This window comes from Stegostoma tigrinum, chromosome 13 (assembly GCF_030684315.1).
Source record: "Stegostoma tigrinum isolate sSteTig4 chromosome 13, sSteTig4.hap1, whole genome shotgun sequence".
Lineage (NCBI taxonomy): Eukaryota > Metazoa > Chordata > Chondrichthyes > Orectolobiformes > Stegostomatidae > Stegostoma > Stegostoma tigrinum.
The window spans coordinates 34,278,039-34,304,662 of record NC_081366.1 but is presented as its reverse complement, the minus strand read 5'-3'; the positions used below and the strand labels follow the sequence as shown (position 1 = coordinate 34,304,662).

At 43.5% G+C, this 26,624-nt stretch overlaps 1 protein-coding gene across 2 annotated transcripts in view; it reads left to right on the top strand.

Moving 5' to 3' along the window:
* The window catches only part of LOC125458284 (polypeptide N-acetylgalactosaminyltransferase 10-like), a 93,211-nt gene that overhangs the window by 33,048 nt on the left and 33,539 nt on the right, over positions 1-26,624 (top strand). For both annotated transcript variants that reach the window (XR_009446611.1, XM_048543443.2), the window contains exons 3-4: positions 5,530-5,668; positions 19,284-19,450. Coding sequence is in view for 1 of the 2 variants with exons in the window: in XM_048543443.2 (XP_048399400.1) it covers positions 5,530-5,668; positions 19,284-19,450 (306 nt within the window). In the remaining variant the exon portion in view is untranslated. The remainder of the gene's footprint in view (positions 1-5,529; positions 5,669-19,283; positions 19,451-26,624) is intronic.

The following is a 26,624-nucleotide window of genomic DNA, read 5'->3' as shown; positions in this document are numbered from 1 at the left end:
TGCAGGGTTCCCAGGCGGAATATGAGTTGCTGTTCCTGCAACCTTCGGGTGGCATCATTGTGGCAGTGCAGGAGGCCCATGATGGACATGTCATCAAGAGAATGGGAGGGGGAGTGGAAATGGTTTGCGACTGGGAGGTGCAGTTGTTTGTTGCGAACTGAGCGGAGGTGTTCTGCAAAGCGGTCCCCAAGCCTCCGCTTGGTTTCCCCAATGTAGAGAAAGCCGCACCGGGTACAGTGGATGCAGTATACCACATTGGCAGATGTGCAGGTGAACCTCTGCTTAATGTGGAATGTCATCTTGGGGCCTGGGATGGGGGTGAGGGAGGAGGTGTGGGGACAAGTGTAGCATTTCCTGCGGTTGCAGGGGAAGGTGCCGGGTGTGGTGGGGTTGGAGGGCAGTGTGGAGCCCAGTTCATCCCCTCCCCCCACTGCAGCCCAGTTCATCCCCTCCCCCCACTGCAGCCCAGTTCATCCCCTCCCCCCACTGCAGCCCAGTTCATCCCCTCCCCCCACTGCAGCCCAGTTCATCCCCTCCCCCCACTGCACCACACAACCAGCCCAGCTCTTCCCCTCTACCCACTGCATCCCAAAACCAGTCCAACCTGTCTCTGCCTCCCTAACCGGTTCTTCCTCTCACCCATCCCTTCCTCCCACCCCAAGCCGCACCCCCAGCTACCTACTAACCTCATCCCACCTCCTTGACCTGTCCGTCTTCCCTGGACTGACCTATCCCCTCCCTACCTCCCCACCTACACCCTCTCCACCTATCTTCTTTACTCTCCATCTTCGGTCCGCCTCCCCCTCTCTCCCTATTTATTCCAGTTCCCTCCCCCCATCCCCCTCTCTGATGAAGGGTCTAGGCCCGAAACGTCAGCTTTTGTGCTCCTGAGATGCTGCTTGGCCTGCTGTGTTCATCCAGCCTCACATTTTATTATCTTGGAATCTCCAGCATCTGCAGTTCCCATTATCTCGCTCTTACCCCTGTTGACTTTGGCACCCGAGGCCAGTTCAAACTGGCCGCAGATGTCCAATAGTCTACTCACCGACCGACGATCGGTGCAGAAGACGGCGACATCGTCCATGTACAGGGAGGTCTTGACCTGAAGGCCTCCACTGCCTGGGATAGTCACGCCCTTCAGGCTCACGTCCTTCCTGATGGATGCGGTGAAGGGCTCAACACAGCACACGAACAAGGCAGAAGAGAGCGGGCAGCCCTGCCTGACTCCAGATCTAACAGGAAAACTGTCTGATTCCCACCCTTTGATCGAGACTGCGCTAACGATGTTGGCGTAGAGCAGCCGGATCCAATTGCGGATGCCCTCCCCGAACCCCAATTTGGAGAGGACGTCCATCATGTAAGCATGAGACACCCTGTCGAAGGCCTTTTCCTGGTCCAGGCTGACGAGGCAGTTGTCCACCCGCCTGTCCTGTACGTAGGCGATCGTATCCCTGATGAGCGCGAGGCCCTCAGCGATCTTCCTGCCCGCCACAGCACAGGTTTGGTCAGGGTGAATCACCGACTCCAGGACAGACCTGACCCAGTTGGCTATGACCTTGACCAGGATTTTGTAGTCCACGTTCAATAGTGAAATGGGACGCCAATTCTTAATTTCTTCCCTCTCCCCCTTCCTCTTGTAAATGAGGGTGATGATGCCCTTCCTCATGGACTTGCGCTTCGGGCAGGAGAAACGTGCACTATCGTACGCCTCCAGCAGGTCCTGGCCGACCAGGTCCCACAGAGCGGAATACAGCTCGACCGGTAAGCCGTCGCTTCCGTGAGTCCTATTCCTCTCCAAGGACTTGAGGGCTCTGGTCAGCTCGTCCAGGGATATTGGCCAGTCCAGCCACTCCCTCTTGCCGTTGTCTAAGACCTCCGTGATAGATGACAGGAACGACTCAGAGGCCGTGCTGTCCGTGGGCTTCATGTCGTACAGTCCGGCATAGAAGGATCTGGTGATCCTCAGAATGTCGGGCCGAGATGACGTCACTGAGCCATCATCCTCCTTCAGCCGGCTAAGCACAGAGCTCTCTTTGTGCACCTTCTGAAAGAAGAAACACGAGCATGTCTCGTCCTGCTCCACGGAGCGGACCCTGGACCGGAAGATTATCCTGGAGGCCTCCGCGGCGAAGAGCGAGGCTCGCTGGCCCCTCATCTCGCGGAGGTCCTCCGTGACATTGACCCCCATCAACTGCAGAAGGAGCAGGTTCTGCGCCCTTTTCTGGAGTCGCGACAGCTTTTCCCCGGCTCTCTACACCCTTGAGGACAAAGAACCTCTTGATGTTCTCCTTCACCGTCTCCCACCAGTCGCCCGGAGACTCAGAGGGGTTTCACGGTTCTCCAACCGACGTATTCCCTCTTAAGCTGCTGGACGTCCTCTGGGGTCAACAGAGTCGTGTTGAGCTTCCACGTCCCCTTGCCGGCTGGCTGGTCGTCCTGTAAGCAGGAGGCAGTGGTCAGAGAAGAAGACCGGCTCAACGCCGGTGGACCTGACCGAGAATGCCCGTGACACAAACAGGAACTCTATCCTTGAGCGAATAGACCCGTCTGGCCGTGACCAGGTGTACCTCCGCTGCGCTCGTCTGCAGGGGTGCTGAAGATGTCGAGCAGCTTGGCGTCCTTCACCATGCCCATCAGGAATCTGGACGTGACGTCCAGTTGACTCCCCCCACCCGCTGTCCCCACGCTGGATCTTCCATCTGTATCGATGATGCAGTTGAAGTCTCTGCCTAGGATGACCGGCCTGGACGTAGCCAGCAGGGGTGGAAGCTGCTGCAGGACGGCCAACCGCTCACTCTGTACCGCTGGGGCGTACACGTTGATCAGCCTCAGGGGAGCGTTCCTGTAGGTGACGTCAGCCACTAAGAGGTACCCCCCCCCCCACCCCCACTCCCCCCCCCCCCCCCCCTCCTGAACTTGAGAGATGGTAAAGTCGCGCCCCCGCAGCAGAATAGCCAGGCCCGAGGAGCAACAGTCGCTAACCCCCGACCAGATCGAAGGCCCACAGGTCCAGGCGCTGGACCATTTCCCGTACCTGCTGAGGTGCGGTATCCCACACTCCTGCAGAAACAGGAGGTCCGCCTTGATGGTGGTCAGGTAGGCCAACGTGGATACACATCTTGCAGTGGACTTGACACTGCGCACATTAATGCTCGCAACTCGTACCCCCATTGTGGGCAGTGACCGCAGTACCCTCCCCAAGTCCAAGGTCCAGCCCCTCCTTCTGTCCCTTCATGCCAATTGCCCAGGCTAACCGCTGGGCGCTCTCCAGGCTCAGGAAACCGTCCGTGCTGCCTTCCGGGTGGCATCCCCCCGTCAGGGGTGCGGAGGCAGGAGGGCCCAGCTCTGGGTCAGGCTGGGGACGCGCTGTTTCCTCCTTCCTGCCTGGAAGTTCCGGGGGGCCCTCCAGTGCCCCAGCGGCACTTGACTGGGTGTCGGAGGGAGCCTCCGGACATCTCCCGTCACCTGGAAGCGAGGTGCTGCTTTGCTTCTCCCTCGAGATCTTTAACTTCTGCTTCGGGCGGGCCCTCTCCGAATCCCCCTCGTCGGAGGAGCTCTTATAGCCCCCCTGTAGCTGCCTCTTCCCGCCTGATGGTTGCGGTTCCTGGGCCTGTCGACGCACCTTCCTCCTTTCCAGACCGTCGTCCACTCCCCTGGGTCGCCTGTCGCCGCCTCCATCAACTCCAGGTTGTCGGGGGGGCGGGGGGAGCGGAGCCTGCAGGGGCGCTTTGCTGGCCTCGGGCTCATCCTGCGGGGCTGGGCCCTCCTGCACGACCTGGCCCTCCTGCACATTAGTGGGGTCCTTGCTGGGCCCTGGTGCCTTCCTCTCCTCTGGGGGGGCTGGCCCCGCATTGCCCCTGCTGATGACCTGGGCGTAGGTGGTCCCCCGCTGTGGGCGTGCCCTATAGAGGTGGCCCGCTTCCCCGCAAAGGTTGCAGCTTTTCTGTCGTGGGCAATCCTTTGCAAGGTGTCCCTCCCCCCTGCAGATGGTGGCTTTGCAGTCGGCCGCCACGTGACCTGACCTACCGCAGGCATGGCAGACTTTAGGTTGCCCTGCATAGGTCAGGTAGCCCTTGCTCCCGCCGATCGCGAAGCAGGACGGTGGGTGTACGACATTCCCGTCCATGCCCATCCTCCGCGTCACCTTGACCTGCCTCTTACTGGTCCAGATGCCAAAGGGGTCCATGATGTCAGTTAGGTCCCCTTCCAAGGAAGGTCAGGACATCAACTGCTGGCACCTGCGGGTTGTACATGTGTACAGTCACCATACGGCTCCTCTGCACCGACATCACAAACAGCGGGACAGCGGTCAATACAGAGAGGGGGCCCTCACCTCCTTTCCCCTTAAACCTCTTGGAAGCGCTCGCAAAGTTTGGCACTCCGGAAGATCACGTCGTAAAAACCTCCTCCGGGGAAATCCTGCAGGCAGTAAATGTCCGCAGCAGCGAACCCACAACAGTCCAACAGGACCCTCTTCACGAAGAAGGTGCGGTCCACAGGTTCACCTTCATCCACCTTCTTCACGGAAACACGGATGGTGTTCCAGACCCCCTGACCTGGGGCACGAGCACTTGCCGCAGCCATCGTTGCGGGTTGGCTGCTCCCCTGAACCAGCGTTAGGCCGAAGCCAGCATTAAGAGCCACCGGTCGCAAGGGTGCACAGCCAACCCGACGTCTTCCTTCCACCTCCAACACAGTCGTGCTCTCCTCTTCTTGGTCCACAAAAGAGTGGGTCTTTATTTTGTTCCGGATGTAAGCTGGTTCGCTGAGCTTGAAGGTTTGTTCCCAGATGTTTTGTCACCATTCTAGATAACATCATCAGTGAGCCTCCAACAAAGCGCTGGTGTTATGTCCCGCTTTCTATTTATCTGCTTAGGTTTCCTTGGGTTGGTGATGTCATTTCCTGCATTGGTGATCTCACTTCCTGTTCTTTTTCTCAGAGGATGTTAGATTGGCTCCAAATCAATGTGTTTGTTGATGGAGTTCCAGTTGGAATGCCATGCTTCTAGGAATTCTTGTGCGTGTCTCTGTTTGGCTTGTCCTAGGATGGATGTGTTGTCCCAATCAAAGTGGTGTCCTTCCTCATCTGTGTGTGGTGATAGTGGGTCATGTCTTTTTGTGGCTAGTTGATGTTCATGTATCCTGGTGGCTAGCTTTCTGCCTGTTTGTCCAATGTAGTGTTTGTCACAGTTCTGGCAAGGTATTTTGTAGATGACGTTTGTTTTGCTTGTGGTCTGTATAGGGTCTTTTAAGTTCATTAGCTGCTATTTTAGTGTGTTGGTGGGTCCTCTCAAAACCTGCTAATCTACAGTGAAACTATTGATATGGTGATGTGATCTGCTTGCTTTAATGTCAGAGGCTTTATTAAACTTTGTCCAATGATTGCTTGCTACATACTTTAAGTGATAATGAAACTCTGCGAGAAAACCTTCATGATGGAATGATGATTTGATTGTAAATTTGGTATGTCCAATATTAAATGTTGAGGGTGAGTTTATACTTTGGTGCTGACCTGCCTTATTCTGTTAGGAATTGGCGAGCAGGGGAAGGCTGTGCCATTGTCTGATGAAGATCGAACTAGGCAAGCATATCGGGAAAATGGTTTCAATATCTATGTGAGTGATAAAATCTCTCTGAATCGGAGCCTGCCTGACATTCGGCATCCAAAGTGAGTAAAACAGCTTCCTTCCACTTGGCAATTGATTAAGTTTTTCCTTTTTTGTTTAAAACTATCATCAGTCTTGGAATTGACTTTGCCCAACAGTATTACAGTTTGTTCATTTTTTTTAAACAAGTTTTTCTACAGTGATCATCTTTGCATTACAATTTAAAAATGATAGCCCCTACTACTTACAATACCCATGCTTGACATGGGCAGAAGCAGTGGGTATTAGGTGCTAATCAATTCTCATTTCTATCAGAGCCAGTTTTAAAGGTGTCCCCTGTGTTGTTACAGGTAGATGCTTTACTTTAGGTATGAATGGTGATCTGAATGCATGTTGTACTAGGTGTAAGGTTGTTCTAGTTTCCGCTCACACTCATTTCTGTTTTGCTGAATGTAAAATCTGTGGACTTCTGTTACAGTGATTAATTGAATGAGGGGATCAGGTTATGAGTGGCCTGTCTTCCTTCAATGTTTCCTTTATATCAGCACAAAATATTGCAGAATCAGGATCTGATTTGCCCTGATTTGTGCCACTGATTTGGCTGAATTCCTTTTGAAACAGCAGTACGATTCACCAGAAACTCCTAATCGCTATGCATGTGGGCAATTTGTGAATTGCTTATCCTGCATTTGAGTAAAATACTGTGAATACCAGAAATCTGGCATAAGGACAGAAAATGCTCAAAGTGCATAGAACAGTAGAGCACAGTACAGGCCCTTCAGCCCATGATGTTGTGCCGAACTTTTACTCTAATCCTAAGGTCTAGTTAACCTCCAGCCCTACCTTATACTATCGTCCATATGCCTATCTAATAGCTGCTTAAATGCCCCTAATGAGGCCGACTCCACTACTCTCTCCGCCAACACACTCCATGCCCTGACCGCTCTCTGAGTAAAGAGTACCTCTGACATCTCACCTATATTTACCTACACTCAGTTTAAAACTATGCCCTCTTGTAAAAGCTACCTCCACCCTAGGAAAAAGTCTTTGACTGCCTACTCTATCTATACCTCTGATCATTTTGTACACCTCTATCAAGTCACTTCTTGTCCTTCGTTGTTCTAAAGAGAAAAGCCCTAGCGCTCTCAACCTTTCCTCGTACGACCCTCTGTCCATTCCAGGCAACATACTGGTAAATCTCCTCTGCACGTTTTCCAGCGCTTCCACATCTTTCCTGTAATGAGGCAACCAGAACTGGACACAATACTCTATATGTGGCCAAACCAGCAATTGAAATCGAATTAGCATTTCAGGTGATTAGTCTGTGAATAGAACTGGAAAAAGTTAGCAATATCACAGATTCTACAGAAAAAGAGAAATTGGAGAGGAGGGGAAAGGTCTATGATTGGATGGAAGATGTTGGAGAGCCCAGTCTATTTTTAAAATTAAAATCCTCATTGAAGCTCCTCTGGCTTTGCCACACACCTGCCTAATTTTCTGCATTTATACAATCTAGCATTTCAAAGGCGCTACAAGCGGGTCTGTACATTACACCTGTTACAGTTTTAGACCCTTAACTGTTTCTCAATTTCACCCATACAATCTCCACTGAATACTACTCGCTCATTATATCCTCCCTCACCATCGAAGTACTTTTGTTTTTAACCAATAAGGCTATTCCCACCTATTCTACAATTTTGTTTTTCCCTGTTTGTCCTGTAAATCTTATAATCTTACATTTAGTTCCCAGTCCTGACCATCCTGCAGCAATGTATCAGTAATAGCTGCCACGTCATAATCTCTAACTTGAATTTGTGCTGGCAATTCACTTAATTTATTCCGTACACTCCATGCATTCATATATAGAACTCCTATTTGGGCCTTACACTCTAATCTGGCCCCCATCACTGATAGCACAGTGTGGAGCTGGAGGAACACAGCGGTGCAGGAAAGTTGATGTTTCAGTCAGGACTCTTCTTCAGAAGCCCTGACCCAAAATGTCAAATTTCCTGCTCTGATGCTGCCTAGCCTGCTGTGTTCCTCCAGTTCCACACTCTGCTATCTCTGTCTTTAGCATTGGTAGTTTTTACTAGCTCTGAGTGAGTTATAACCCCATCACTGATGTTTCATTCACCTGTTTATTAACTCTGGTTTAATCAATACTATTCTTATAATTTTACATGTTCTGCCACACCTTAAGTAGGATTCCTGACTGCTGTTTCACTCTCTCTCCTGCAGTTTGATTTTGAAACTGTATTGGCTTTGCCTGATTCAGTTACCATGATCATATAAACAATTTAAGCTCTTTAATCAATTTATTATTCTAAGCAGTGATCATTAAACCACCATATCCCAGACTGTTAAGACATGGATAATTGAATGACTTTCATTCATTTTGGACTGTTTCACAAAGTACCCTGTTCAGCAAAATTGAAAGCTGTTCTACCACATTCTGTGTTGATCCCACAAATGATTTAATTTGTTGGCAGTGTGAACAACCATCCTGCTGTGATTTGAAGAGATGAAATGGCAAATGAATTGGTATCACAGGGCAAGCAGACAATGCTAATATTGTCATTTACATGTCCTTTAGATTCTTTCCTTGTTCCATTGCTAGTTCTTTTGCCTTGTTTCATTATCTATCCAGTCTTAACTTGAGCCTACTATAGGTTTTCATTCTTGATTTCTGTCCCTTCAATCCTTGCCCTGTCCAAAGGCTAAGTCATAAAGCCTAACTGTTTTCTGTCTGTCCTCACAGATGCTGAGAGCTGCTGAGTATTTCCATTCATTTCTGTTTTTGGTTGTTATTCTGTACTTGCCCATTAATAAGGTAGACAGTTCGTCGAACAGCTTCAATGTTCATGGCTTGTTCCCTGTTTAGTCATTTCAGATAAAGTTGGTCCTCCATCAGTTTTGGCCATCTTTTGCAGTTCCCTAAAGTGTGATTGCCACGGTAGCGAGATTCTAGGTACAAGTACATTGAGAGCATGCGCTCTCTTTCTAAATTGAGGAAAGGCTGCTTAAGCCTGTATCATATTCCTTTAAATTCAAAAGATTCAGGGTGATATAATTGAAGTGTTAAAAATTATAAGACATAGGAGTGGAAGTAAGGCCATTCGGCCCATCAAGTCCACTCGCCATTTAATCATGGCTGATGGGCATTTCAACTCTACTTACCTGCACTCGCCCTGTAGCCCTTAATTCCTTGCAAGATCAAGAATTTATCAATCTGTGCCTTGAAGACACTTAATGTCCCGGCCTCCACTGCGCTCCGTGGCAATGAATTTCACAGGCCCACCACTCTCTGACTGAAGAAATGTCTCCTCATTTTCGTTTTAAATTGACCCCCCTAATTCTAAGGCTGTGCAAAGATTTTCTAAAGGTAATGTAGAGAAACTGTTTCCTTAAGGAAGAGATTCCAGATCTGTTTACCCATTTACCTCTTTTTTTTCATTTAACCCCTGCAGTGTGAGATCAGGCCATGCAGCTCATTGTGTCCCTACCGAGCTTCTGAAGAGCATCACATCCAGACCCATCTGATCCTCATAAACACGGTATTTCCCATGGCTAATACACTTAGCCTACACACAACATTACAGTTCAATTTAGCATAGGCAATCCACCTAACTTGCACATCATTGGATTGTGGGAGGAAACTGGAGCGTCTGGACAAAACCAACGCAGCTATGGAGTGAATGTCCAAACTCCATACAAACAGTTGCCCGAGTTGGAAGTGAAACTAGGTCATAGTGTTGTGATGCAGCAGAGCTAACCACTGAGCCACCCTGTTCACTGTATGCTAACTTCGCAATTTCTAGTTTGGTTAAGTGGATATACACTTGACTAATATAGGTTGTGATATCAAACCTCATTCAAGATTTGGGCACATAATGCAATTTGACACTTTAGTGCAGTGCTGCATTATCAGATGCTACCTTTCGGATATACAATAAACTGAGAATATATATGGGTGAATGTAAAACCATGATAAAACTTTGGAAAAGCTGCATGCTTTCCTTAAGTCCTGCACAACATCAATTCAATGTTCAATACCAGTAAAACAGCCCTTAGGTCATTATTTCATTTTTGTTTTGTAGATGCTTGTTGTGAGTCAATTGCTTGCTCTGTTCTGTTTCATTTATGTTGTTCACTACCTTGACGTATCACAAAGCAATTTACAGCTACAAAATGCTTTTGATATGTGGTATTGTTTGTAATGTACAGGATGATAGTAACAACTCAAAATTACTGTGTGAGGCGCGTTGAAATGTGAGGTTGTAAAAGTTAACTGCACAAATGCCCCAAGTTGAGCATTTAGATCTTTTAATCTTCTATAAAAACAAAACCACAATATTCCATATCTTTGTGGCATACCTTCAACTTTCATGTCTGGATTTGCCCATTCATCCCTAAGCAATCTTATTTTCCCTTTAACATTTCATATGATCTTACAAATTGAGGTGCAGAAAAAAATTGAGTTTTCTCTTTGGAAAGTGAAGAACTTTTAAAAATACAAATTGAAGTAACTTGCAATTGAAGGACCACTGTCTCTACAATTTTAGGAGGATACAAGTTAGGTGATGGTCAATCTTCTTACAATTGCAGATTAGTTTGGAAAAGAACAATTCAGCAACTACAACTAAGAGCAAAATTCTTTTAATATTTGGCTAGGCCAGGATGCAACTGAACTGTAAACAAGTGTCTAGCTAATGTTCTTTATTTTGGCCCTTGAAAATATTGGTTTAGATTTTGCAGTGGGAGTGACAGTATTGCTGTCTGCAATCCTTTGCATCTGATAACAATTCCTGGTGTCTGGACATGCAGTATTGAAAGTGGGAATCTAGAAATTCCTGTCTGTACTTGACTTCACCAGAGGATCCTGTTTAGGATCCCCAGACTGCAATCCATTAGCAATTATGAGAACTGGAACAGCCTGTAAAGTAAAATACACTTGAAAATATTGCACATGGTTGTATGAGGTATGATTGGATAAGGTAAGGTTAGCCTAGTAGCTTCATAATTATTGTTTCAAGGAGCTACTGAACCTGAAAGAGTAACTTGCTTTATGTTGAACATCAAATGTCTCCCATTATAAGAAATTCCACATACTCAAATCGAGAATTAGTAACTTTTATTTTTATTGTTTAACTTCTGCCATAATCCCATGTGTGTGGCCCATTCATTTGTTGTTTGTCAAGTTTTTAAATTAGAATGAAGGAATTGTGGAGTTTTGATGTATTAGTTTATTGTGCGAAGGCACCAGATTTTTGTGGACAGTTTTATTCAAAATGTGAGTGCCGTTGCTTCACCACTGAGTGAAATCTGGCCCGTTGACCGTTTGAGTAATGCCAGAGGCCAGTAAGGGTGAAATGCTGCTAAAATCAGGGAACTGAAAACCAGATTATGCAGGTAAATCTTAAGTGAAGATCAATTAACTGTTACTATCACAGCTTTAGTCTGGTTGAACAAAACTGTTTACCAGAAAAAAGCCTAGCTTATTAAGCTAACTTAGATGTCTGCAGGCAGTTGATTGTGTCCACAGTTCAGATGTAACAGTTTAGCTGTAGTTCGTTACTGTTGACTCTGAAGCAGCTTTCACGCTGCTTGAGATATGTGATATTGTCATTGCTACCTGATGTATGGATCTTGTGGGATTGTAGGGGTGAAAATAAACTATCCAGTCCAGTTCGTCTTATTCTGAATTTGGCTCTAGTTATTATTCTGTATGATTCTGACACAGGATTTTCCTTCATTTTTCATGCTCTCCACTCCTACATATGTGGGCACTTACCTGGGGACGCACTGTAATTCTCTCGCCAGATTCCTTTGCCTTACACCTGTTTATAAGTGCTGTCCAAAGTAGTTAAACCCTATGCCTTTGTTATCCCATCCAAATGTTCCCTTTTCCCATACCTCTACTCTGCTTTCATGTTTTTGTCATGGGCCTGCAGCCTAACACAACTTCGTGTTTCGAATGTGCTTGACGTAAATGTGATAAAACAGATGGCTGCATATTTCTAACTAACAAAATCTACAAGCAACAGAAGTTTTGGGATTAGTCATTTACTCGAGGGAAGAGGGGAATGTTAAGGAACAGTGATGTGGTATTTTCATTTGCATTTAAACCCCATCTATGACATTTAATTTCACTGCAGCTTTCCTGTGCAGTTTGTTTCTATACAAAAGGTCAGATTCCGAAATGCTATGGCACACATCTAAGGTTTATGTATATCCTGCCATTAGCTTGGAAATTGCCAGACTGACAACTTCATTTCAGTTTTGCATATATTATTGCCTGTGAAATCTGATTTTATTTAAGGTTGAATGAAATGGTTAACTACAAAATTAAATTAAACTAGTATCTGAACATAGTGTGCCCCAGTGGGATTTAGGAGGGGTCAGTTTAGCTCAGTTGGCTAGTTTATCATGGAATCTCTACAGTGTGGAAACAGGCCCTTCGTCCCAACAAGTCCACACAGACCCTCAGAGCATCCCACCCAGACCTATCCACCTAACCTACCCATCCCTGAACACTATGAGCAATTTAGAATGACCAAACACCAAGCCTGTACATCTTTGGACTCTGGGAGGAAACCCAGGCTGACATGGGGAGTTTGTGGTGCATATTGTTGCTAAAAGCACCAGCTGAGGTCACCAGGAAGTATTCTCTATTTCACCCTGTCCCCTCGTCTGAGGCATGGTGATCCTTGAGTTAAACCACCATGTTGTTCCCTCTAATGATAGAGCAGCCCTGTGGTCTGCGACAACTTTAGCAACGTTGCCTTTTACCTTGGGAACAGTATCTCAAACTTCTGAAGAAGCATTGCCAGATAAAATGTCGCTCTGAACCAGATGTGATCCAAATTATATATTAAATAGTAATAGTGAGACCATCAGCACTAAATTTATTATTGAGCACTTTGGACTGCAACCTCCGGTGTGTGCACATGTGCAATTAAATGTCAGAGTCCAAATTACTTATCTCTTCTACAGACTGTGAAATGGTGGTGCCTTGTTGATTTAGACTTGGCTGTAAAATAAATGCAACACTCTAAGGTTGCAGTTCTTATCTATTAGTTACAGACTAAACCTACCAGAAAAAGTTAAGGCTGGTCTCCTGTCTCTCTTTTCTCTTTTGTCCAATCGCTTTCCATTTACATGTGTGAACATTCCAATGTCCTAGTGACTTGAACAGTTTCTAATTTCCTGGCTGTAACCCCTACTCCCACCAATCTCTCCACGCCTCCATCTGTTTTGATTCAGGGAGACAGGAAGAGCAGAACTGTGAAAATGGAATGAATAGAGTTAATGATTCCGTCAGCTATTGTATATAGGGTTATGGGAGGGATCCTTGTTTGGAAATATGGGAAAATGTATCCGATGCAGTGTTTCTTTTATTTGTTCGTGAGATGTGGGCGTAATTGGCTAGATCACCATTTATTGACCATTGGTATTTGCCTTGAAGATGATGGTGGTGAGCTGCCATCTTGAAAATCTCTGCTCCTTCTGGTATAGGGGCACATACAGTACTCTTCGGTCAGGAATTCCAGGGTTTTGAGGCAGCAACAATTTGGGAACAGTGATATAAGTTCCAAGTCAGGATGTGTCTTGGCTAGGAGAGGAGTGTGTAAGTGGTGGCATTGCCATGCTGACCTTGACCTTCTGGTAGAGGTCGTAGGTTTGAAGTTGCTAATTCAGGAGCCATAGCAAGTTACTGCAGTGAATATTGTGGATGATGTGAACTGCTGTTATTGTGCATTGATGGTGAACGGAGTAAATGTTGAAGCTGGTGGATGAGATGCCAATTAAACAGGCTGATTTTGGTTTTCCTAGATGGTGGTGAGCTGCTTTAGCGTTATTGGAGCTGCACCTAGCTAGGCATGTGGAGGATATTCCATCACACTGCTTATAGATGGTGTACAAGTATTGAAATGACAAAGTCATTTACTAGAGAATTTCCAGTCTCTGATGCGCTTTTGTTAACACAGTAGTAGTAGTAGTATGGCAAGACCATTTCACTTTCTGGTCATTGTTAACCCCCAGGAGATGATAGTGGGTAAATGGTGTTAATAATACCATTGAATGCCAAGGGGAAATGATAAAATTCTGTAGGGCATAAATGTTATTAGTCACTTATAAACTCAAGTCTGGATGCTGGCTGGTTCTCGGTGAATTTGGACCCTTGTTGCTTTAGTATCTGAGGATCTGACTGGTAGTGAACATTTTGCAGTTGTCAGTGACCATCCCCAGTTCTGACCTTTTATGATAGAGGGCAGATCATTGAAGTAGCTGAAACTGGTTGCACCATTTTCTGCCCTGCCAATCGCCTGTACTGATGTCCTTGGACTGAAATGATTGACCGCCAACAACCTTTTGAGGTTAATAATATTAATTCTCGGACTCATCTCTGAAGGACCCTTGATCACCATGTTAATTATTTTCTTTTTTAGCTGTGGAAACTCTTCGTATCCTTGTTTCTATGTTTAGATAGCTCTCTCTTATACTCTAATGTAGCATGTAAAAAGACAGCACCAAGGCATTCTACAATGAATCAGATCCAAACTCTGCAGTCTTGACGCATCCAGTCAGAATATTCCTTTGTGCTGAGTATGATTTCAACAACCAGAGAGGTTTATCCCTGATTTGAATTGACTTCAGTTTTATGAGGGCTCCTTGTTGCTATACTTCGTGAAATGTCATAGGCAGTCTTTCTGACCTCACCCCTGGAGTTTAGATGTTTAGGCCATGTTGAATCGAGGCTGTGATGAGATCAGAAGCTGAATGGTCCTAGCAGAACCCACACTAAGTATCAGTGAGCAGGTCATTCTTTTGCAAATGTTGCTTTTTTTTTTGTCACTGTTGACACCCCCTCCCATTACTTCAAAGTGGGCTGATGTGGTGATCTGGATTTGTCTTGCATTCTGTGGACGTGACATACCTTGTTAATTCCTGACATTATGGGACGGCTGCCGGTTTTGCACCTGGCCTAGAATGGCTTGGTTAGGAGTTCAGCTGTTTCTGGAGCACAAGCCTTTAATACTGTTGCTGGAATGTTGTCAGGACCCATAGTTTTTGCAATATCCTGTGCTTTCAGCCATTCTAGTTAATTAGTGAATCAAATTAGTTGAAGGTTGGCATTTATGATGTTGCGGGGGGGGGGAACCTCTGGCAGAGACTAAGATGGATCATGAAGTTGTTAGCAAAAGCTTCAGCCTTTTTTTTTGTGTTTGCACTGGTATCCTAAGCTCTCCAATCATTGGGGATACTTCTGCAGCCTTCCAGATGCCTGTAATGTCTCCACCTCCTGTTGTTTGTTTGTTTGTTTGTTTGTATGTTTGTTTTTAATTGTCCACCACTATTTATGACTGGATGTGCCAAGACAACAGGGATTGGATCTGATTCATTATAGAATGCCTTTTTACATGCTATATTAGAGTCTGAGAGAGCTAGCTAAACATAGAAACAAAGATGTGATGAGTTTGCACAGCTTAAAAAAAACTGTTAACGTGGATATCAAGGTTCCTTCAGAGATGACTCTCTGGGAGTTAATAATGGAAAATAAATTGAACTGACAATATGCATCGGTCTCAATATTAAGAATGTAAGTAACACCCCAGAAGTATTGCCAGTCAAAAATTTGAAGAAAGGGAGGCATTTGTGCAAGTGCAATCACTAGTGAAGTCATAGCCAGCAACTCTTTGGAACTGAAAGTCAGTTAGTTCCCAGATTCTGGTAGTTGACATCCTACAGTCTTAAGAGGTGGATTGTGAGACTGTGATACTATAAGACCATAATATGTAAGAGAAGAAGTAGCCATTCAGCCCGTTGACTCAGCCTTGACTGAAATGTAAGAGCAGATCTGTTTCTCAACCCCATTCTCCTGCCTTCTTCCCATAACCCTTGATCCCTTACCAGTCAAGAACCTAGAGGTCTCCATCTTAAGCACACTCAATGACTTGGCCTTCATAGCCTTCTGTGGCAATGAGTTCCACAGATTAATCACTCTCTGGCTGAAGAAATTCCTCCTCATCTCGTTTTTAAACGGGAGTCCCTTCACTTTGTGGCTGTGGCTATGCCCTATTGTCCTAGTCTCGCCTACTAGTGGAAATATCTTCTCTACATCCACGCTGTCCAAGTCTCTCAGTATTCTGCAAGTTTCAGTCAGAAAGTCCCCTCTTCCTTCTAAACTCCATCCAGTACAGGCCCAGAGTCCTCAACCCTTCCTTATATAGACAAACCCTTCATTCTAAGATCATTCTTGTAAACCTCCTCTAGACGTTCTCTAATGTCAGCACATCCTTTCTCAGGTAGGGGCCCAAAACTGCTCTTAATATTCAATACGTAGTTTGACTGAAGTCTTATACAGTCTCGGTGCTGCATTTCTGCTGTTGTATTCTAGCCGTTTTGAAATGAATGTTAATATTGCATTTGCCTTCTTAAACTGCCAACTGAACCTGCATATTAACCACAAAAAATCCTGAACTCGGACTCCCAAGTCCCTTGGTACTTCAGATATCCAAAGCTTTTCCTCATTTAGAAAATAATCTATGCTTCTATTTTCCAACCAAAGTCTGTTACCTCACACTTTCTCACGTTGTATTCCGTTTGCCACTTCTTTGCCCACTCTCCCAACCTGTCTAAATCCTTCCACAGTCTTCCTGCTTTCTCAACGTTAACTGTCCCTCCACCTATCTTTGTGCCATTTGCAAACGTGGCGAAAATGCCTTCAGTTCCTTCTTCAAATCATCAATGTATAACGTGAATAGTTGTGGCCCCATCATGGATTCCTGCGGAACTCTACTAGTTTATCGGCTGCCATCCTGAGAAAGATCCCTTTATCCCCACTCTCTGCCTTCTGCTAGTCAGCCAATCCTCTATCTAGGCCAGTACTCTGCCCATGACACCAGGAGCTGGAATCTTATTTTAGCAGTCTCCTGTGCAGCCACCCTGTCCAAAGGACTCCTGGAAATTGAAATACATCATGTGCACTGGCTGTCCTTTGTCTAAAGTGCTCATTACCTTCTCATAGAATTTCAACAGATTTGTCAGGCATGGCCTCCCCTTGATAAAGCTGTGCTGACTCAGCCTCATTTTACCATGCACTTCCAAGTACTCTGTAATCTCACCCTAAAAAAAAGGACTCTCAAATCTTACCAACAATGAAGTTCAAGCTAACTGCCCTGTCTTCTGTCCCCCTCCCTTGTTTACTGGGGGTGTTACATTAGCCATTTTCCAATGTGAGAACTCCAGTAATTCCTGAAAGATCACCACCATAATCTCCTCAGCTTTCTCCTTCAGAACCTGGCATGTAGGTCATCTGGTCCGGGTGATCTATCTGCTTTCAGATCTTTCAGCTTCCCCTGTACCTTCTCATTAGGAAGAAAAAGTTCAGAGTTAAGGTTACAGTTCTGTTCTCAGTTCTGAGGAAGGGTCACCGGACCTGAAACATTAACTCTGATCTTTTTTCTCACGGATGCTGCCAGACCTGCTGAGCTTTTCCAGCAACTTCTGTTTTTGTTCCTGATTTACACCATCCGCAGTTCTTTTGGATTTTACCTGCTCGTTAGTGATGGCCACTGCAGACAACTCTGACTCTCTCGGAAGTTCTTGTGTGCTGCTGGCATCTTCCATTGTGAAAACTGACTCAAAGTACCTATTCACTTGCTCTACCACATCCGTGTCTCCCATTACTGCTTCTTCAGCCTCATTTTCCAGTGGTTCTATGTCCACTATTTGCTCTTTGATATCTTTTTTATTGATTAAGTTTGTTTTGTAAATTAAAAACCCCTGCAATTTCATTCATATAATTAGCTAGCTTACTCTTCTATTTCTTCTCCCCCTGTATTGTTCTTTTTTCAGTTAATCTCTGCTGGCTTTTAAATGCTTCCTAGTCTCCACATTGTACACTTTTTGTTTTATTCTGTCCCTGGCTCTCACTTGTTAGCTATGGTTGTCTCATCCTCCCCTGAGTATGTTTCTTTTTCCTTTCAATGAATTTCTGCTGTGCCTTCCAAATTACCCAGAGAACTCTTGATATTGCTGATGGGCTCCTCTTCAATCAGCTGTGGCCAGCTCTTCCCTGATGTCTTTGCAGTTACCTTGACTCCATTGTAACACCGTTGCATCTGAATCAATTGTCTCCCTCCCAAAATGCAGGGTGAATTCTATCATGTGGTGGCCACTGCCCCAGTGTTCCAACACCACAAGGTCTCCATGTAAATGTCTCATTACACAATCATCTATAACCAGAATTGCCTGTTCCTTAGTTCCCTACACCCTGACTCTTGCTTGGAGGCCAGTATATAACTTCAAACAGGGTCTTTTCTCCTTTTGTCGTCTTCAACTCCTCCCACACAGATTCTGTACCTTCTGACTATATCATCTCTTGTTGATTTTAATTTATTTTGTTACTAACAGGGAAACCCGCCCCCTCAGCTCATCTGCCTGACCAATCATTAGGACAGGTATCCTTGGAAATTCAGTTTGCAGCGTCATATCTGTGGTACCTACAACATGATACCAGCCAGTTTCAATGCACTGCAAGCTCATTTACCTTTTTTTTCCACTGTGTGCACTTTAGAACAACACCCTCAGTCTTGCAGTGACTCCCTCCTTCTCGTTGTTGTCTTCTCATTTCCTGTGCCTGAACTCAAAGATCAGGTGAAGAAGGACTGATGCTCCAAAAACTTGTGTTTTCCAATAAACCCGTTGGACTATAACCTGGTGTTGTGCAATTTCTGACTTTGTCTACCCCAGTCCAACGCTGGCACCTCCACATCATGGCTGTGCCTGAAGTTAGATTCCTGACCCTTTCCACACTCTGTCCTATTATTTGTTCTGCAATATTAATAATCTTTGCTGAACCCTCCTCCCTTTTGAATTTCCATAATTTTCCATGCGACTGAAACCCCCTTGTGAAAGGGGAGTCAGTTTATTAGAGCCCTTCAAAGAAGTAACATGGTAATAAAATAGACTGTGTAAATTGTTATAAAGGAAATTGAATTCAAAAGTAGGACTGTTATGCTTCATTTATACAAGTTACTCACAATAGCATTGGTCTCCCTATTTAGGAAACGACATAAAGGCTTTGAAGGGAGTTCAGAGAAGGCCTACAAAACCAAGACGTGGAATGAATGGGGATGCCTAAGAAAGGATGGACTGATTAGACTTGTATCTGTTGGAGTTTGGAAGACTTACAGGATTCTGAAGTCTTGAAAGGGTAGATGGTGAGAGGATGGAATAATCAAGAATTCAGGGTCACTGTTCAAAAATCAGGTGTTGCCCATTTAAAGCAAATATTAGGTGAAATTGTTTCTGAGGGTTGAGAGTCTTTGGGAAACTCTTCCTGAAAAGATGGTCGAAATAGAGTCCCTGAATATTTTTAAGGCAAGGGTAGATCAATTTTTGATGAGCAGATGTTAGAAGGGCTATTGGAGATGAGTGGGATGTGAAGCTGAGATTAAAATCAGGTCAGTCTTGGTCTTATGAAATGGCTAAAGGACTTCTGTTCCTAATTCATATGTTCATTCTGGTTTTATGTTTGGGGAAGCCATAAGCTGATGGTTAATTGTGTATTTGAAAACGAATATCTGGGCTACCTTTTGTAATGTTAACTGTTTTCAGGTTTTACAGTAGTGTTCACAATGTATCTAGTAAGTGTATATCTTTAATTGACAGCTGCAAGAACAAGCTGTATTTGGAGAAGCTTCCAAACACCAGTATCATTATACCATTCCACAATGAAGGCTGGTCCACGCTCCTTCGAACTGTGCACAGTGTCTTAAATCGCTCGCCACCAGAGCTTGTTGCAGAAATCATACTTGTTGATGACTTCAGTGAAAGAGGTAAAAAAAGAAAACTGAGTTTCAACTTAGACAATTACTGTTTCACAATTGTCAAAAAAATTAAACTAATTAAATCTTAAGTCATTTTGACTTTTCAAATCTGCGGTGTCGCAACTATTCTCTCTCCCACCTCTATTTAACTGGGATATCTGAGTAAAAACAAGAAGGTAGGTGACCAGTGCCTGCCAAAACTAGCTTCACAAATAAATACTACTGCCTGTGGTGTTTTATAAATAATGGTAAATGTGGTTTGAATAAGATTTGAGAGTCACTTTGGCTTTGCTGCTTTCATTTTTGGACTTGGTATAACGCAGTTGTTGTTTTCAGTCTCAGACAGATAGCTGTAATCCTCCAATATAGAGCATAATATTCAAATCCCAAAGGCACCATTCAAGGAAACCAAGGGTGTCATTCATCTTTGGATAGGTCTGATTATGAGAATCAATTTAATAGACTTTCTAATGAGTCATGAGCTTGAGCATGTTTTGTTGCACTGTTCTCTTCCTTCAGAATTTAAAGATTTAATGTAGATTTTATTTCCATTTTAGAAACAATTTAATTACATGAATGTTACATTTATCTTTGGTCTGGAACTATAAAAATTGGATTTGTGAATTATGAGAGTTGGTATGAAAACTGATGCAATGTGGCCTCAGTAAGTAGGATACTGACCTGGCACTGCCATAATTTGACAAGATCACCACCAGCTCGGAGGCAGGTGGAAAACAGCAGCAAATGTTGGCCCAATCAGGATTGTTGACATCCCATGGAAGAACAATAAACATTTCTTTTCCCCATGTCCTTTACCACTGAGAGTGATAAAACCTGCAAAAATAATATATTACCTCCTAATTCTTGACTCAGTTGCCATTACCCGAACTTGATCTCACTTAAAATAACAATACATGGTTTAATGCCATGCAATAGCAATGTAATGAGGCCTTTATGCTAATAGCTGTCCTAAGGTTTTGTTCTTGTAAAATTCAATCTGATTTTTCCTTACAGTTTTCTGTTTTCACTATCAAATACTTTAGAACTATAAGAGGTTGTATACTTCTCCAGTTCATAATAGGGAACTGAAAAAGGTTAGGGTGATAGTTAGGCCCCATTAATTGCCCCATAGTCAGCAGCAATAGGCTGGGTAGATGGGTTAGCATTGGTTACCCATGAGTTAGAGGGTGCGGTGGGAATGTTGGGTCTTAACAGGATGTTGTTTGGCAGGTTGGTACTGACTGAATGGGCCAAATGGCCTCTGTGCACTGTAAGGATTCTATGAAAACATACCCAACTTTCAGTCTGTCTTCATGACTGAAGTTTCTCGAACTTGGAATCCCAACCCCACACAGCTTGCTTCTACCTCCTTTCCAAAATCTATAGGCAGGACTACCCAGGCAGACCTATTGTTTCTGCCGGCTCATGCTCCACAGCTCATCTGTTCTTACCTTCAGCTGCCTCCTCCCCTTTTCTGTGGGCATGCAATCTCTTTACACATACATCCCACCATCAGGATAGTCTCAGATCTCTGTACTTCTTCCTGGGGGGACAAAAAAGGGCCCGAATCATCCTGATCAACCACAACCCTCTTCCGCCTGGCTGAGCTTGTCCTTGCTCTGAACAGATTCTCTTTTAGCCCCTCTTTCTTCAGGTCAAAGGGATGGCCATGGGTTCCTGCATGGGCCCCAGTTATGCCTGTCTCTTTGTGGGGTATGTGGAACATTTCTTGTTCCAGTCCTACTCTGGCCCCTACCCGCAACTCCTTTTCTAGTATATTTGGATAGCAGTGCTACTTCCTTTATTAGAAATTGGAAAAGCTTTATCATTTTTGTTTTCAGTTTCCACCCCGCTGTCATTTCCACCCCTGGTCCATCTCTGACTCCTCCCTTTTCTTACTTGATATCTCTGTTTCCATTTCTGGACAAAGTCAGAAGTCACATGACACCAGGTTATAGTCCAACAGGTTTATTTGAAATCACAGGCTCTTGGAGCGCAGCATCTTTGTCAGGTGAAGTGACCATGTCACAGAAAACCTATGTTTTGTCCGCAGAAAAGACCCTAAATTTCCAGTTGTCTGCACTGGCCAACATCCCTGACTCAGGCTTGCTGTAGTGCTCCAGCGAAGATCAGCACAAGCTGGAAGAACAGCACCTCATTTTCCTCTTGAAATCTATACTGCTTTCTGGACTTGGTATTGAGTTCAACAATTTTAGAGCTTAAGGTGGCTTCTCCCCTGGACTTACCCCAAGCTCCATGCACCAGGCCTTGTTATCACATAGTCTGCCATTACACTCGACCCATTGTTAGCCACTAGTCCCCATTAGCAGCTATTCATTCTTCAAGGATGATCCACTATCCACTCCTTTGTCCAACTGATCTCTATCTCTACCTATCATCATTTATTCTTTAACCCCTCCCCCCACTCTATCTTCATTAAAAAATGATCCTTTCCTAGCTACCATCAGTTTTGAAGCAGGGTCACTGGACCCAAAATGTCAATTCTGATTTCTCTCCACCGATGCTGCCAGACCTGTTGAGATTTTCCAGCTTTTTTTTTTGTTGCCAAGTACTTTTTTTTCCCAGATCAACTTGTTCAGAGATGCTATTACACAGGCTGGGAGCAGCTAACTCTTGAATCCAGGTCTCGTACCTCAAATTTAGGGATACTACCACTGTGTCACAATAGCCCTGAAATATGCAAGGTATTCAGTTAATACCTCAACCATGTCCGCTACTTCCAAATGTAAATCATTCCTTTTTCTTCATCTCTAATTGGCACAATACCTCCTTCCAAGCAGACTGCCTAACGATATCAAAAACTGTATAATTAAGTACACTCAAACAAACTAACAAGTTGAGTTATGTATAAGTGCCTACAGAAGGTAGGAATTAGGAGTAGAAGTATGCCATTCATCCTCTTGGACTTGCTTCATCATTCAATGTGATCATAGATGAGCTATTTTTGTTTCAAATTTCATACTCCTGTCCAGCCCCAATAACATTAGATTTTTATTAGGCAAAGGAACACCATCTTCTGAGGCAAAAAGTTTATAAAGTTGCACAAACCTCAAGAAACTTTTTTTCGTCATTTGTGTTAAAAGGATGACCCCTCTTTTTAATACAGTTTCCCCCAGTTCTGCACTCATTCACAAGAGGAAATATCCTTTCTTCTTGTTGAACTTGTTAAGACCATTCTTGATCTTTGAAAAATGCAATCAAGGCATCCCTTATTCTTCTGAAATCCAGTGGGAACAAGTCCAGGCTGTCCAACATTTCTTCATAAAACAACACACTCATACTAAGCAGCAAACTAGTACATCTACTCTGGACCTCAACTAATACATTTATGTTCAGCATTTACATCCATCCTTAAATAAAGAGACCAAAACTGCACACGGTGTTCAAGACTTGGTCTCACCAATGTCCTGTATAACTGAAGCAAAACGTCCTTGCCTCTTTATAAAAGCAAAATATTGTAGAAGCTGCAAGTCTGAAATATAAACAGAAAATACTAGAGATGGTCAGGAGCCTGGTAATATCTGTGGAGAGAAACTGAGTTTCAAGTCCACTATGATCGCCTCAGAACCAGTTCAGGATAGTTCTGGAGAAGGGTCATATCAGGTTTCAAACATTAGCTCTGTTTCTGTCTGAACAGATGCTGCCAGAAATCCCTGCCATTGAGTTAAATTCCTCTTTCGATAAACGATTGAATCCTGTTAGTCGGCTTCTGTGTCTGAAGTTTCTGGCTTAGCCATTCGAAAGTAGAGATGAGTTTTGATGGCTCGGCTAAAAATTATGTTTTGTGGCAGATATATGTGGAGCCACGAATGGGTTTAACAGCCACCTTTCTTTTGGATAATGAGACTGCAATCTGACTCAAAGAAACAAAGTCTTTTATGTTTTAAGTATGAGCCCTGCCCTATGTTCTGTATTGCAGATAGATCAGGACAATATTGTTCAGTTTCGATGGGGAGGTTCATCACTTGAAATAGCATTGCACTTTTTTTTGCATTAAAATGGATATAATCCTTAAGGGGTAAAAATGAATTATTGCTTTAATTAGCCAGACTGATTTATATGGGGCAAAGATGAATTACTGTTTTAATTAGCCAGACTGAATTTTGTTTACTTAAATTAATGAGTCTTTCAGTGGTTTGAAATCAGAAGAATGGATGAATAGATTTAAACTTACATTATTAATAACAGTCCTATTTTTTACTCTTTATGATAGGCATGCTCATGCATTCTCTGAAGAATTCCTCTGTTATGCAATCTGTCTAAATGTGCACAGCAGTTATTTAGGTCATTATCACAAATACCTTATGCTGTCGGCATATTTGTAATAAAGGCATTTCTATTTATAAAAGATAATAATACTCTCCAACAAAATGGTAATTTTCAGGATTCTTCACTAAAAGCAGCATTTGACATAATTTAGCTTACAGCCTTGAGTCTTGAAAGAATGTTGGATCAGATTGGAATAGCATGTGTGCAAATTGAATCTTCGCTGCAGTAAGTGGCAGCAAGATCAAGTTCTTTAAATCCGATTCCTAAATGCCAAAAGCTTAGAAATATCATTTAAGGTTTAAGAACAAAAACGTGAAATGTATAAAGGCCTTTCAAGCCTTTCAAGTTGATAAATGTTTCAGACTCTGTACAACGTGCCCCCCTTAGATATCCTGCTTACATTAATTTTATGAGGTGACATTCTGCATTAGCACTCCCAGCTCCTCAAGGGCAAGTACTGTAAAGTTTCAGTGAATTAATGTAGCCTTTGCTTCTACATGATAAACCTGGACCAGTTGGCTACAATAGGATACATATCTGTTCCTGGCTTTGGAGTGGGTCCGGAGGTTTACAAGAATGATCTGGGGGATGAGGGGGTTTGTCATATGAGGAGCATTAAGGACTCTGCATTTGTGCATGGTGGGGTTTAGAAGAATGAGGGGAGAATCTGATTGAAACCTACAGAGTACTAAGAGGCCTGAATAAAGTAGGCATGGGGGATGATTTTTCCACTAGAGGAAGAGGCTAGGCCAAGACGCAACCTCCAGGTGAAAGGACAACCATATAGAATGGAGATGTGGAGGAATTTCCTCAGCTGGAGTGTGGTGAATCTGTGAAACTTATTGCTGCAGAGGGCTGTGGAGGCCAAGTCATTTGAGTGTATTTGAGACAGAGGTAAAGGATCAAGAATTGCTGGGAGAAGACAAGAGAATGGGGTTGAGAAACATATCAGCCATGATCGGATTGTGGAGCAGACATTGAGTTGAATGGTGTGTTCTGTTCAGCTGTTGTTTGTTCTAGTGGCCCCATTAGCTCTGATTAGATTCTGCAGAACATTTTGTTACTTTAATATAATTTCTTATTAGAATTTATCCATGTTGGACTTAATGAATATCATTGGGAATAAAACTAAATTATTATCTTGAATATTATTGACATTGTGTTAGTTAAGTATTAAAGAAATGCTTGTGTTTGGTGTTTAACTTATGATTATGCATTCACAGATTTTACCATTTCAGCAAGCGAAATGTTAGAATTCTGGAGTAAGATAGTTTATTACCTCTGTACTTGCATAGTGACAAGTCCTTATATACATGAAAGGCATGTACAAGTGGTTAATTCTGTTTCTGATCTTCCTCTTGATCTCTGCTGTTCTCAATCAGCTTCACTATGAAAAGTATCAGACTCATTGACTATCGTAACAGATTGTGTGCTGAGGGAGAAAGAATATTATTTATTGTTTAATATGGTTGTGTAATGATAGAGATTAGCCCTGATCATAGTGTTTGTAATAATTAATTTTAAAAATTAGTAAATGCTAAAATTACACAATAGATCCATCAAATACTTTTTTTACATATACTGACCTTTTCAACATTTGGTTTGTTGATCGTTTGAGGGGTTTTTCTTTCTTGTTTCTTGAATTAGGTGGCTAGTTCTTTTTTTAAATTTATTGATGATACTCATTGCAAATTTAGCACCTATCAAAAAATTAGTGCCTCCAACAAATGAAAACTCCTTAATTACATCCCTGAAGTATCATGCTGGATTATGTGTTCAAGGAATCCGTCTCAACACTCTGCTTTTCAGTTGCAAATGGAAGTGTTCCCAATAAAACTATAGCTGATACTAATGACCTAAAGAATAAATCGCCTTTTGAAGGATAAATAAGATCTGTTCAAGGAGATCAAAAAGTTTGATTTTGCCAGTGAACTAGAATCATGGAAAATTATGAGCAACCTGTATAATCAGAACAAAAGCTTACAACTCAAGAAAAGAAGATAGGCCTGTATGTTGACTGGAGGAAATTACTGACTAAAGGGAATAAAGTGGGCGAGTAGAAAATCTCCAAAGAAACCAGTGAACCCCATCCTCCTATTGTTAGTGGCAAATAGACCATCAGCTACAGCAATGTCAGAGTAATTTGAAGGGAAACTGGATTTTGATAATAGGTTTAACGTGAGATCATTTCTGTTGTCTACTGAAACCAAGCTTTTAGAAGATGGGGGTGAGAGGAGAAGTGTAGAGTTTATAGCTCTTACTAAATTATGCATGACATACTGAAATTAAATTGGGGTGGTTTAGTAGCCAGAGCCAAGGAATGAAACACATCTAAAGATTTAATAACTGACCTCCTTTCCCAAGATTTAAATACTCTGCTCTTAGAGCACCAATAATTAAAATCCAATAAGTTTATCATATCTGGTCAGGGAATAGCAGCACGGAGTAATAGTTTTTGATGCTGAATGCTGATAAAGTTAGGCCTGACATATTTACATATGTCGATATTACTGACCTTGATTTTAAACTTAGATTATAGGTGCAAGAGTAGACCATTCAACTCTTTTTGAGCCTGTTCTACTGTTCAAGATGATCATGGCTAATCATCCAACTTCATACCCTGTTGCTGCTTTCTCCCTTAAGCTGTGGGATAAATATTTAACAATTGCCTGGAACTCTACAGGCTCACCTTGGTGAAGAAATTTCTTCTGGACTCCCTGGCCACCAGACTGTCTTTCCTGCATTTACTCTATCTGGTCCTGTTAGAATTTTATAGGATTCCATGAGATTCTAGAAACGCTGATGAATATGGTCATAACAAATCCAGTCGCTCTTCCTGTGTTAGCACTGCTGGGAATCAGTCAGTAAACCTTTGTTGAACTGCCTCCATAGC